The sequence below is a fragment of the Heterodontus francisci genome, chromosome 5, assembly GCF_036365525.1.
Source record: "Heterodontus francisci isolate sHetFra1 chromosome 5, sHetFra1.hap1, whole genome shotgun sequence".
Lineage (NCBI taxonomy): Eukaryota > Metazoa > Chordata > Chondrichthyes > Heterodontiformes > Heterodontidae > Heterodontus > Heterodontus francisci.
In genome coordinates this window covers 200,394,200-200,406,927 of record NC_090375.1, presented here as the reverse complement: position 1 = coordinate 200,406,927, position 12,728 = coordinate 200,394,200, and the positions used below count along the sequence as shown (strand labels likewise).

At 42.2% G+C, this 12,728-nt stretch overlaps 1 protein-coding gene across 4 annotated transcripts in view; it reads left to right on the top strand.

Annotated features, from left to right (window-relative positions):
* Window positions 1–12,728, top strand: part of avl9 (AVL9 homolog (S. cerevisiase)) — a 115,341-nt gene that overhangs the window by 44,238 nt on the left and 58,375 nt on the right. For all 4 annotated transcript variants that reach the window (XM_068032621.1, XM_068032620.1, XM_068032623.1 and 1 more), the window contains exons 8-10: window positions 6,679–6,717; window positions 9,516–9,585; window positions 10,864–11,408. In XM_068032621.1, coding sequence (XP_067888722.1) covers window positions 6,679–6,717; window positions 9,516–9,585; window positions 10,864–11,408 — 654 coding nt within the window. The remainder of the gene's footprint in view (window positions 1–6,678; window positions 6,718–9,515; window positions 9,586–10,863; window positions 11,409–12,728) is intronic.

The window sequence follows — 12,728 nt, the reverse complement described above, 5'->3', positions numbered from 1 at the left end:
TGCAGCTGCCTCTCAAGCTTGGAAATCCTGAGCTCAAGCAGCTGGAGACAATTCCTACACCCATCGTTCCCCCAAGACACATGAAGTGCCCTGAAGTTCACATATGACGCAGGAATTGCAAGCAACAGGTTTCAGCTGCCCAACCATAACCTAAAAAAAAATCACTATTTTTAGAACCCTCTTTTAGAATCTAGTTAATACATTGTATAAACTATTGATTTTAATTAATGCCTCTTGACTTAGTCCATGGTAATAGTCTTAACACTAATTCACTTACTGTTAGACGTACACTGAAATTTTAGTAATTAGTTTAACTAGCTAAGCTGCAAATTATATTCAGTACTTGATAGTTTCCCAGTCCTAATTTAAACCACTGTCCTAGTTCAGTGAAAAAAAACCTTAAAATTCACCAACTAATCACCTATCTTCACTCCTTGCTTTTTTGGAAATACACAGATCACTGATGCTGAAACCCTTATCTATGCTTTAGTTATCACCAGTCTTGACTATTCCAATGCTCTCCTCACTGGCCTCCTGTCTTCCGCCCTCCATGAATTTGAGCACGTAAAGCTCAGTTGCCAATATCCAAACTTGCACCAAATTCCACTGACCCATCATTCCTATCCTCACTGACCTACGTTAGCCGCTGGTTCACAGCCCCTGGATTTTAAAGTTCTCATCCTTGTATTTAAATTCCTCCATGGCCTTGCTGCTCTCCATCTCTCTAACTTCCTCCAGCCTTCCAAGAACTCTGTGTTCCTCCAACTGTGGCTCAGTACATCCATACTTCTTTTGCTCCGCCATTGATAGCTGCTTTGACCTAAGCTCTGAAATTCCCTCCCTAAATTTGTCTGCCTCTCATAGAATCAGAGAATGATACAGCAGAGAAGGAGGCCTTTCAGCCCATCATGCCTGTGTTGGCTCTTTGAAAGAGCTATCCAATTAGTCTCACTTCCCTGCCCTTTGCCCATAATCCTGTAGATTTATCTCCTTGAAGCATTTATCCAGTCCCTTTTTTGAAAGTTATATTGAATTTTCTTTCACCAGCAGTTCAAGTAATGCATTCCAGATCACCATAACTTGCTGTTTTTATATTTTTTTATAACTCCTCATCTCCACTCTGGTTCTTTTGCCAATATCGCAAGTCTGTTCTCTGGTTACCAATCCTCCTGCCACTGGAAACAGTTTCTTGTTTACTCTATCAAAACCCTTCATAATTTTGAACACGTCTAATAAATGCCCCTTCACCTTCTCTGCTGTAAGGATACAACCCCAGCTTCTCTGTTTCCTCCTGTCTGATGACCCTTGTCCCTGGTACCGTTTGTAAATCTCCCCTGCACCCTTTCTAAGGCTTTTGCATCATACTTTAGGAAGGATGTCAACATTTGACACCGTCTAGCTTCGACCTAATCAGTTTAGCATAACTTCCTTGCTTTTGTATTCTGTGCCTGTTTATGAAGCCAAGCATCCTGTATACTTCTTTAACAATCTTTTCAGCTTCAAAGATTTGTGTACATACAACCCTAAGTCTGTCCCTTTTTAAAATTGTGCAATTTAGTTTATTTTGCCTTTCCTCATTCTTCCTACCAAAATGCATCACTTCATACTTTTCTGGGTTGAATTTCATCTGCCATGTGTCTGCCCGTTTCACCAGTCTGTCCTCCTGAAGTCTATTACAATCCTCACTTTTTACTCCATTTCCGAGGTTTCCTTTTATCTGCAAACTGTGAAATAAAGCCCTGTATCCCCAAGTCCTGGTCGTTGATATATGTCAAAAAGAGCAGTGTTCCTAATACCCACCCATGGGGAAACCAGTCTGTACCTCCCTCCAGTCTGGAAAACACCCACTCATCACTACTCTCAGCTTTCTGTCCCATCTAATTTTGTATCCATGCTCCCAATGACCCTTTAATCCCATGGGCTTCAATTTTCCAAACAAGTCTATGATGTGCTACTTTATCAACACCTTCTGAAAGTCTACATACAGAATGTTAGCTGCTTCATCAAAGAGCTCAAATTAGTGGAACATTATTTACCTTTAACAAATCCAAGCTGGCTTTCATAAATTAGCCTTTACTTTTCCAAATGACAATTTTTTTCTCGGATTGTTGTCTCAAAGAATCTCTACCACCAACCGTAGGCTGAGTGGCCTGTCATTGTCAGGTGTATCTCTTCCTCTTTTTTGAACAAGTGTGTAATATTTCCAACCCTCCAGTTCCCTAGCAACACTCTCGTATCTGAAGATTGTGGCCAGAGCCTCTGCAATTTTACGACTCTATGACTCTAATCTCCATCCTTCCTTGCCTCCGTAACCCAGGATGTGTCCCATCCAGACCAGGTCACTTTTCTACTTGGAGTGCTGCCAACCTTTTAAATACATCCTCTTTATCTATATTTATTCTATCCAATTTTTCAAGTACCACCACCTCTTGTGGAATTGGCAGCATCCTCTTCATTAGTGAATGGTATGGTATAGCATACTGGTTATGTTAATGAGCTAGTAATCGAGAGGCCTAGACTAATGATAGAGACATGGGGCTGAATTTTACGCCACCCCAAAGAGTGGGATGTGTTGCGGTGGGGGGGCGTGGCGTAAAATGGAGTGGGAGGCTCCAGGAGTCCTTCCTGACTCAGTCCCGCCTCTGCCGCCACTTTACGTAGGGCAGTGTTGACAAAAAACAGCCCACCACCCCAGGCCAATCAAGGCCCTTTAGTAGCCAGTTAAGGGCCTTCACCCGCCTCCACACGGATTTTATGCATGGTAAGCGGACGTCCTAGACGCGAGAGAAGCCGCCTGACTCTCGAACATCCTGGGTGTGCCCTCATGATCAGGTCCCCAACCACCCCCAACACCCAATACGCCCCCCTTTTTCCCCCCCCCCGCTCGCCCCAAATCGACCACCCTTGCCTCGCCAGGGCCCGGCTGATTACCCCCAGCAAGGCAACCAAAACTTACCTTTGCTCCAGGCTCCCCAACATCTTTTATTCACGCTGGGCTGTAGTCCCAGCAGTGACCATCTCTCCCGGTGGTGATGCTGGGACTAAGAGCTACCGACCTGTGGATTGGCCTGCCTCAAGCAGGTTGAAGCCCGGCAATCTGCAAAGATCCCCAGGCAAGGCGGAAGCGGGTCCACCACCGACTTTTCAGTCGGAGGCCGGCTCCCATCCGCCTGTGGTTAAATCCCAGTCATGAATTCAAAGCTCACCACAGCAGCTGTGAAATTTAAATTTAAGAAATAAGATAGTATTGTATGAGTAATGGTGACCATCTGGTTCACTTTAGGAAAGGAAATCTGCCATCCTTACCCAGTCTGGCCTATAAGTTACTCCAGATGCACAGCAATGTTGTTGACTCTTAGCTGTCCTTTGAACTGGCCCAGGAAGCCACTCGGTTGTTTTCAAGAAGGCAGCTCACCACCACCTTCTCTAGGACAATTTTTTAATTTGTTTCATGGGATGTGGGCATCGCTGGCTAAGACATCATTTGTTGCCCATCCCTAATTGCCCTTGAGAAGGTGGTGGTGAGCCACCACCTTGAACCACTGCAGTCTAGATGGGCAACAAATGCTGACCTTGCCTGGGCGCACACATCCTGTGAATTTATGTTCTAAATAAAGTATTCATTTAGTACCTCAGCCGTGCCCTCTGCCTCTGTAAAAAGATATTTCTTAATATCCCTAATTAACCCCACTTTCCTTTGGCTACCTTTTTAATGATATGTTTATAAAAGACTGTTGGGTTCCCTTTCATGTAAACCTGCTAATCTGTTCTCTCACACTCTTTGCTCCTCATATTTCCTTTCTCAGTTCTTCTCTGTACTTTCTTTATATAGCTTTGTTCTCTATTGCATTTGTGAGCCTGACATTTATAAGCCTCCTTTTTCTATTTCATTTTAAAATCTCTATCTTTAGTCACCCCGGGAGCTCTAGCTTGGATTCCTTTCTTTCCCCCCATTGGAATGTGTCTGTTCTGTCCTCTGCGAAGGCCACTCATTACTCTTACTGTTTTACCTGCTGATCTTTAGTTCCAGTCTAGCTGGGCCGAATCCCTTTTCAGCTCAATGAAATTAGTCCTCCTCCAGTTGAGTATTTTAATGTTTGATTATTCTTTGTCCTTTTCCAAGACTACTCTTCATCTAGTGATCACTATTTCAAAATGCTCCCCCACTGAAACATACTCCACAAGCCCCCTTCATTACCAAGAAGCAGATCCAGCACTGCTTCCTTCCTCAGTGGGCTGGAATCTTGCTGATCAAGGAAGTTCTTTCATCCATTTCAGGAATTCCTCCTGTTCTTTGGCCTTAATACTGTTACTATCCAAGTCTACATTAGGATAATTGATGTTCCCCGTTAATATTACCCTATAGTTCTTGCCTCTTTCTAAAATTTGCATGCAAATCTGTTCCGCTATGTCCCTCCCACAATTTGGTACCCGATACAAGACATCCAATAGCATCTTCTTGTTCCTTAATTCTAACCAAATAGATTCTGCCTTCGAACACTCAACTACATCATCACTTTCCAGTGCTGTAATAGTTTCTTTGATCAATGTTGTCACCTTCCCCACTCCATTTTTCCTTTCCTATATTTCCTTAATATTCTGCAGCCAGGAATATTAATCACAATCCTCCCCTTCTTTAAGCCAGGACTCCATTATTGCCACTATATCATAATCCCATCTCCTGATTTGTGCCTGCAGCTCGTCAGCTTTATTTAGCACGCTCCATGTATTTACGCACATGCAATACAAACCCAACCTAGTCCGGCCTTGCATTCCCCCTCCGGAGGCTGTTTCCTCCTATTCCAATGCTGTTTGTCTCTCCCAGTCCTCTGTGCATCTTGTTTCTCTTTTTAATGCTTCATCCTGGTGCATCTCCCTCTGCCAAATTAGTTTAAACCCTCCTCTACAGCACTAATTAACCTCCCTGTGAGGACGTTGGTCCCAGTCCGTCTTGCACCAGTTATTCCTGTCCCAGAATTGGTCCCAGTGCCCCAGAATCTGAAACCCTCCCTCCTGTACAGTTTGTCCAACCACTCATTAACCTGTCTTATCCTACTAGTCCTGTACTCACTACCAAGTGACACTGGGAGTAATCATTTGAGGTCCTATTGGTTAACTTCTTCCCTAGCTCCTGAAACCCAGCTTGCAAGACCCTGACCCTTTTGTTTTCTAGGTCATTTGATCCAACATGGACCATGACTTCTGATTGTTTCCCTTTCTTCCCAAGAACATTCTGTATCTCTTCCAGGATATCCTTTACCTTGGCACTAGGGAGGCAACCCGTTATGAGAGGCTCATGTTGACATTTGCAGCAATGCCGGTCTATCCCTGATAATTGGTTCCCCTATGGTGCTGTGTATGTACTCTGGACTGCAGTCTCCTGAACAGATATTCAGTACAGAATACTGGTTTGGGAGTGCCACGCTCCTGGAGGATTGCTGCAGTGCCTGCCTTTTCTTACCGTGGGATGGCCAACCACTTAGTATCCTGAAAACTCTGTAGCTGTGGAGTGACCATTTCCTGGACTGTGCGATCCAGGAAATTTTCAGCCGCCCACATGCCCTGCAGTGACTGCAGCCATTCCAAGTTCAGAAACCTTGAGCTTGAGTTTGAGCAACTGGAAACACTTCCTGTACACTTGGTTATCCAAGATACCTACAGGCAGCAGGATTTATGTATAATTCCTGTGCCATGTGGGAAATGCTGGACACATCGTGTGCAAATGTTCAAGTAATTTATTTTTATCTCTGCATATGTACGTGTGTGTGTAAATTTAAAAAAGCACATGTGTATGCCTATATATATCTCAATGTGTGTATGTGTATTTATTTAGATTTGTATATTTGTTGCATATATTTTCTAGTTTAGTAGCCCCTTAACTCCTATATAGTTAAATATGAAGATATGAGTGGCGCAGTGGTTAGCACCACAGCCTCACTGCTCCAGTGACCCGGGTTCGGTTCTGGGTACTGCCTGTGCGGAGTTTGCAAATTCTCCCTGTGACCGCGTGGGCTTCCTCCGGGTGCTCCGGTTTCATCCCACAGCCAAAGACTTGCAGGTTGATAGGCAAATTGGCCATTGTAATAAAAAAAAAAAATTTGCCCCTAGTGTAGGTAGGTGGTAGGAGAATTGAGGAAAGGTGGGGATGTGAGAGGGAAAATGGGATTAATGTAGGATTAGTTTGAATGGGTGGTTGACGGTCGGCGCAGACTCGATGGGCCGAAGGGCCTGTTTCAGTGCTGTATCTCTCTGACTCTATAAATAACTCAGACACTTAGATTCTGATCCCATCTCCACCGCTCATCCCTCTGTACTGTCTGTCTTTTTTTTTTCTTCACATCTTTGTTTTTGTTAAAGCTGCTCTCTAAATTTCACTGCACCCTGTTCAAAAGATGTTCTGCTGTGTTCCCAAGGTGCATCCTCCTTTCAAGATGTTTCATAAAACCTATCTTGTTGACCAAACTTTTGGCCACCTGTCCTAATGTCTCCTCCTTTGGCTTGGTCTTAATTTTTATCTAATGATGCTCCTGTGAAGCGTGTCAGAATAGTTTACTACGCTAAAGCAGCTATATAAATACAAGTTGTTGTACTCAATGGCCATTTTTCTTGCAAAATTTGCATTTAAATATTTCAGTAGTTGTCCTATAATCAGTCATGAAAAGTGCTCTTTTTTTGCAGACGATAATTCTCTTCAAGTTGATTCTTTTAGAGAAGAAGGTCAGTAATCCTGGTGATTTCTAAGTAGCTGGCGGTCAGAAATTTTGCTACTCCATTCAGCATATTTGTGTAAATAACAGTGTTAATATATTTGTTTTCTCCTGGAAAGGTACACAGCAATTAACACATGCCGATAATAGAGCAAGCAATGCCCACATGTGCCAATATCCAGATTTGGCCTTATTGTGGCATGCAGTTGTATTTGTCACTACAGTCAAGCAATGACCATCTCCAAAAAGAGGGAGTAACCACTTCCCCTTAACATTCAGTTGTATTGTCATCACCGAATCCCCAACATTAACATCCTGGGGTCACAATTGACCAGAAACTGAACTGGACCAGCAGTGTATATGCCATGGCTAATAGGGCAGGTCAGAGGCTGGGTGTTCTGTGGTCAGTAGCTCACTTTTTGACTTCCCAAAACCTCTCCAGCACCTACAAGGTAGAAGTCAGGAGAATTATGGAATACTTTCCACTTGCCTGGATGGGTGCCAAAGCACTCCCAAAGCTCAACACCATTGAGGATGAAGTAGTCTGCTTGATTGATACCCAATCCACCACCCTATACATCCACTCCCTCCACCACTAGCGAATAGTGACTATAGTATGTACTACCTACAGGATGCACTGCTACAGCTCACCAAGGCTTCTTCAGTAACGCTCCCAACCTTGTGATCTCCACCACCTAGAAGAAGGGCAGCAAGTGCATCGGAACACTATTGTCTCCAAGTTCCACTCTAAGTCACACACCATTCTGACTTGGACATGTGTCACCATTCTTCATCACTGGGTTAAAACCCTGGAGCTCCCTACCTAACAGCACTGTGAATGTGCCTTCACCACATGCACTGCAGCAGTTAAGAAACCCCACCATCACTTTCTCAGGGCAGCTAAGGATGGACAATAAATGCTGGCCTTGCCAGTGACATCCACATTTCACAAATTAATTAAAAAAAAAAAATTATTGGCATTTTGTATCAATCTAGGAATGACCCAGCTCTCTGAAGCATTAAAAGTGTAATCAGAATGTAAATATTTTAAATACTTTTGAGAATTAATGAGCAGTGACCATAGTTCAAAAGATAACATCTTTGTACATTTAGTAATATGAAGTGAGAGTTGTAGTTAAATGTTGAGCAGTAGGAAATGATTCAGTTTTCCGGAAGGCTATTTTTTTGCTGTAGCCTGTAGTTTTGGGTTGGTTTTGCAAACTGATACATGATAAGTATGAGTAAACATGACTTTCCTGATTCCTAATTGTGTCCTCTGGACTATACAAATAAGACTTCAACGTAAAATCAAAGTAAATTGGAAATTGAGTTTTTTTTTAAAAAGGGAATATTGTAAATGATTTTCCTGCCAGTCAAACTTGCATTATTTTATAATATTTGCTTATTGTTCATGCCTCCAAAGGGCACCTTGTTTCAAAGTCTGTGGGATAGTTAAGAGTTCTGAAGTGGACAGTAGGTTGAGCTTTATTTCTACAAAGAAACTTTCATGTAACATTGAGAAGTGATGTGCAACACAAATTGCTAGATCACTGTTGCTGGATATTTGATGAATCGTCTATTTGTAATTTGTGAAAATAGTGTGTAAATGTCAACTGCAGAATTCCAGACTGGTGTAGAATTACAACAAAGTTTCCTTTTTCTAAAAAAAAAGTGGTCGACCAGCCCTTTATAATTTTACCAGTTTAAACATGAAATGGAAAGCTCCTATGCATATCCTAGTGTGGGAAAAAAATGATTATGTCTGTCACTTCATCAGTACCCTGAAGACAATGTGGAATGGATATCAGAAAATAGAGTAATACTTAATCCTAGGTAGTGGCATGAATCTTGTCTGCCCCTCAAGCATGATGCTATGCTGTTTCTGTACCTAAAGTAGGAATCACACTTACAGAAAGTGATGCAGATTTACCACAAATTCTGGTAGCCATATAGATGTGTCGGATAGATGAGTAGTTATGGTACTGGTCTAACAACCCAGAGGCTCGGAGTTAAATCCCACCATGAAGCTAAATTCAATAAATCTGTAGGCTATCACCAAAAAAAATTACAGCAGCCAGTTTGTCATAAAAACCCAACTAATTACCTTCAGGAAAAGGAACCTACCGCTCTACATGTATCTGCAGCCCCACAGAATGTGATTGACTCTTAATGCCCTCTTCAGTGGCCTGGCAAGCCACTCTGTTTTAAATTCAGCTTTGTCTGTGCTACTCACAAAGGATTAACTAAATCAGATTAAACCAACGTTATTAAAACAGACACACAATGCATAAATACTATAAAACGGTTGCTAGACTGCAAAAGAACAGTCAAACAAGATATGGGCATGAGTCACAGTATCTGGGGAAGAATGTGATAAAAAAATTGCAAAACATGTAAACTGTATTTATGTTTGAACAAACTATTCTCAATATATTTCTGCTAGTCCTGCTGTGCTTTTTTTTATTACTAGCTGTGCGGCAATTTGTGAATCCAAAGTACAAATATTCAGAGTTTTTCGCACTGGATAAAAAGTGTTTGAGGTTTGAATGAAGTTGGTATCGCATGAGGAATTACAGCCATGAATCATTTTATTTTATGATTGGAGTAGTCCATTATATCTGATATAGTTCCTCCACCTAGCATTATTGCAGATTTTGTTTTGTGTGGAGGAGGGAGACACCGGTTTTCAATGTGTAGTATCAGCTAGAAAGCTTAAATAATTCCTAAGTTTTAAAAAGATTGTTGATGGTTTTTAAATGTATTATTTGTGTTACGCGTATGATAGTAAAATGGCAATTGTCTTTGCAGGTTCTGTTTTATTTATCTCCAGTGAATCGTCTGGTTGGAACCCTGATGACTGTTCTGTCACTTTTTCCAGGTAGGCACCAACAGAATCACAGAATTGTTACAGTGCAGAAGCAGACCATTCAGCCCATCCTGTCTGCACCGGCTCTCCGAATGAGCAATTCACCTAATGCCATTCCCCCACCTTCTCCCCGCAAACCTACACATTCTTCTTTTTCAGGTAACAGTCTAATTCCCTTTTGAATGCCTCGAATGAACCTGCCTGCGCCACACTCAGGCAGAGCATTCCAGATCTTAACCACTCACTGCGTGAAAAAGATTTTCCTCGTGTTGCTTTTGCTTCTTTTACCAATCGTAATCTGTGCCCTCTCATTTTCAATCCTTTCAGGAGTGGGAACTGTTTCTCCCTATCTACTCTGTCCTGACCCCTCATGATTTTGAATACCTCTATCAAATCTCCTCTCAGCCTTCTCTTCTCCAAGGAAAACCGTCCCAACTTCTCCAATCTATCTTCATCACTGAAGTTCCTCATCCCTGGAACAATTCTCGTGAATCTTTTCGAACATGTTTGTATCATCGGCAAATTATATATTTTTACAAACTCAGAAATGAAGTACTTTTGAAATGAAGGCACTGTTGCAATGTAGGGAAACGCGGCAGCCAGTTTGCACACAGCAAGATCCCACAAACAGCAATGCAATATATGAGCAGATTATAAGTGTTTTGTGATAATTGAGGAACCAGGAGAACTCACCTGCTGCTCTTCAAATAGGGCCATGGGATCTTATACATCCACCTGAGAGGGCAGATGGGACCTTGGTTTGACATCTCATCTGAAAGATGGCACCTCCAACAGTGCAGCGCCCCCTCAGTACTACATTAAGTGTCAACCTGAATAAAGTGCTCTAAAGTCTCTGGCGTGGAACTTATGATTTTGTGATGAGAGCACTATCACTGAGCCAAGGTTAATCTTTATGCAGAAGCTAAATGAATGAGAAAAAAGTTAAATGATTCATGATGGATAGTCATCATTCTTCTAAAGTAGTTCAACTTCCACATACAAAACCTACTTCTGGTTCTCTCGGATTTGGAGCTTCTGATTTTGGTGCGAGTTTGATTTTTTTTTTTAAACTGGTATTTCCTTTAAAAGAGTTGAGTTATGCTTTCACAACAAGCCCCCTTAAATAGGGTGGAGATGGTCTGTTTGTCCATATGAATCTAATACAGAGTCAAACTCTTGAAGGGCACAGTGGATCAAGTTGTTCCCCACCTTTTTTGGTTTATTCTTTTGCATTGGGAAGTTGGACTATGTTCAACTAATAATCTGTGATCTTTTTTATGATTGCTGTAGGAATGGTCGAACATGGTTTAGCTGACTCATCGCAATACAAGCCACGAAAGAGCACCTCCGAAGACGTTGCTTTCCAGGAACATGGTTTGAATACTGAAGAATATGTTTCCATTTCTGTGTCAGATATTTCAAACCCTGCTTCAGAATTCTGTGTAGAGACAAAATATCCAGGAGAAGATCAGCAGGTGAAGGTTATGGCAAAGGTGGTAACCTTTTCAGACATACAGAGGTCTGAGCAGGCAGATAATAGACTGCAGCAGCAACTGCGACCTCCACAACGCACTTCACCTAACTCATCAGAGAGTGATTGGGAAACTTTGGATACGAGTATTCTTGATGTTGATAATGGGATAAAGGAAGATGTGTTGAATGAAAAGGATAATTCTGACCAAAAGGAAGTGTTTACATCAGATTCCTTGCTTTCCCAGTCCTTGCCAATCACAGTGCAACCACAGGCTAATACAGGCCAGACAGTGGTAGTCCCAGGACTAATTTCTGGTCTAGAGGAAGACCAGTATGGAATGCCCTTAGCTATTTTTACTAAGGTAACTGCTATAATTATCTCATTTTAACTTTGATTTGATTTTGAATTGACTTGTCTGCTGTCATCTTTATATTACGCAAAAGTATAGTAAACGCTTAAAGACCAAAATGGTCACTGCCTGAGCAGTAAGGTAGGTTGTTTTTGTAAACCTAGAGACTATTCCAAGTACTATTTAAATGCTCGATAAGATGGCTCTTGTGCTTTTAGTAAATGTAGCCGTCTAACAGGTCTGTGCCAAAATACTGTCAAATTGCAAACCAGCTTGTTGCTTAAAAAAAAAATTGTACTTCATTATACAACGTTAAGAATGTCATTATTTTGTCTTTCATGTATACAGCCTTCCTTTTAGGTGATGACGATTTTTAATTAATTTTTGGGCTATGAGTGTCACTGGCAAGGCTGACATTTATTGCTCATCTCTAGTTGCCCTTGAGAGGTTGGTGATGGACTGCCTCTTGAACCGCTGCAGTCTGTGTCGTGAAGGTACTTCAACAGTGCTGTTGGGTAGGCAGTTCCAGGATTTTGATACAGCGATGATGAAATGACAATATATGTCCAAGTCAGGATGGTGTGTTTCTTGATGGGGACTTGGAGGTCATGGTGTTCCCATGTGCCTGCTGCCCTCCTCTTCCTAGGTGATGGAAGTCATGGGTTTGAGAAGCGCTGTCGAAGATGCCTTCACTGGTTGCTGCAGTGCATTCCGTAGATAGTACATATTGCAACAACAGTGCACCGATTGTGGAGGAAGTGGATGTTCGTGATGGAGGATATACTCTCTGGTCTGCCCTCTCGGAGATGTGAAAAATCCCAAGACAGTATTTGAAGAATTTTAGGGCGGCACAGCGGCGCAGTGGTCAGCACCGCAGTCTCACAGCTCCAGGGACCCAGGTTCGATTCCGGGTACTGCCTGTGTGGAGTTTGCAAGTTCTCCCTGTGTCTGCGTGGGTTTTCTCCGGGTGCTCCGGTTTCCTCCCACAAGCCAAAAGACTTGCAGGTTGATAGGTAAATTGGCCATTATAAATTGTCACTAGTATAGGTAGGTGGTAGGGAAATATAGGGACAGGTGGGGATGTTTGGTAGGAATATGAATATGGGATTAGTGTAGGATTAGTATAAATGGGTGGTTGATGTTCGGCACAGACTCGGTGGGCCGAAGGGCCTGTTTCAGTGCTGTATCTCTAATCTAATCTAAACAGTAGGTGAGTTCTCCCTGGTGTACTGGCCAACCTTTAAATTTTGAGCAACACCATTAAAACGGATTAGTTCGTACTGATGAAAGATTATCGACCTGAAATGTTGGACTGAATTTTGTTTTGAAGAC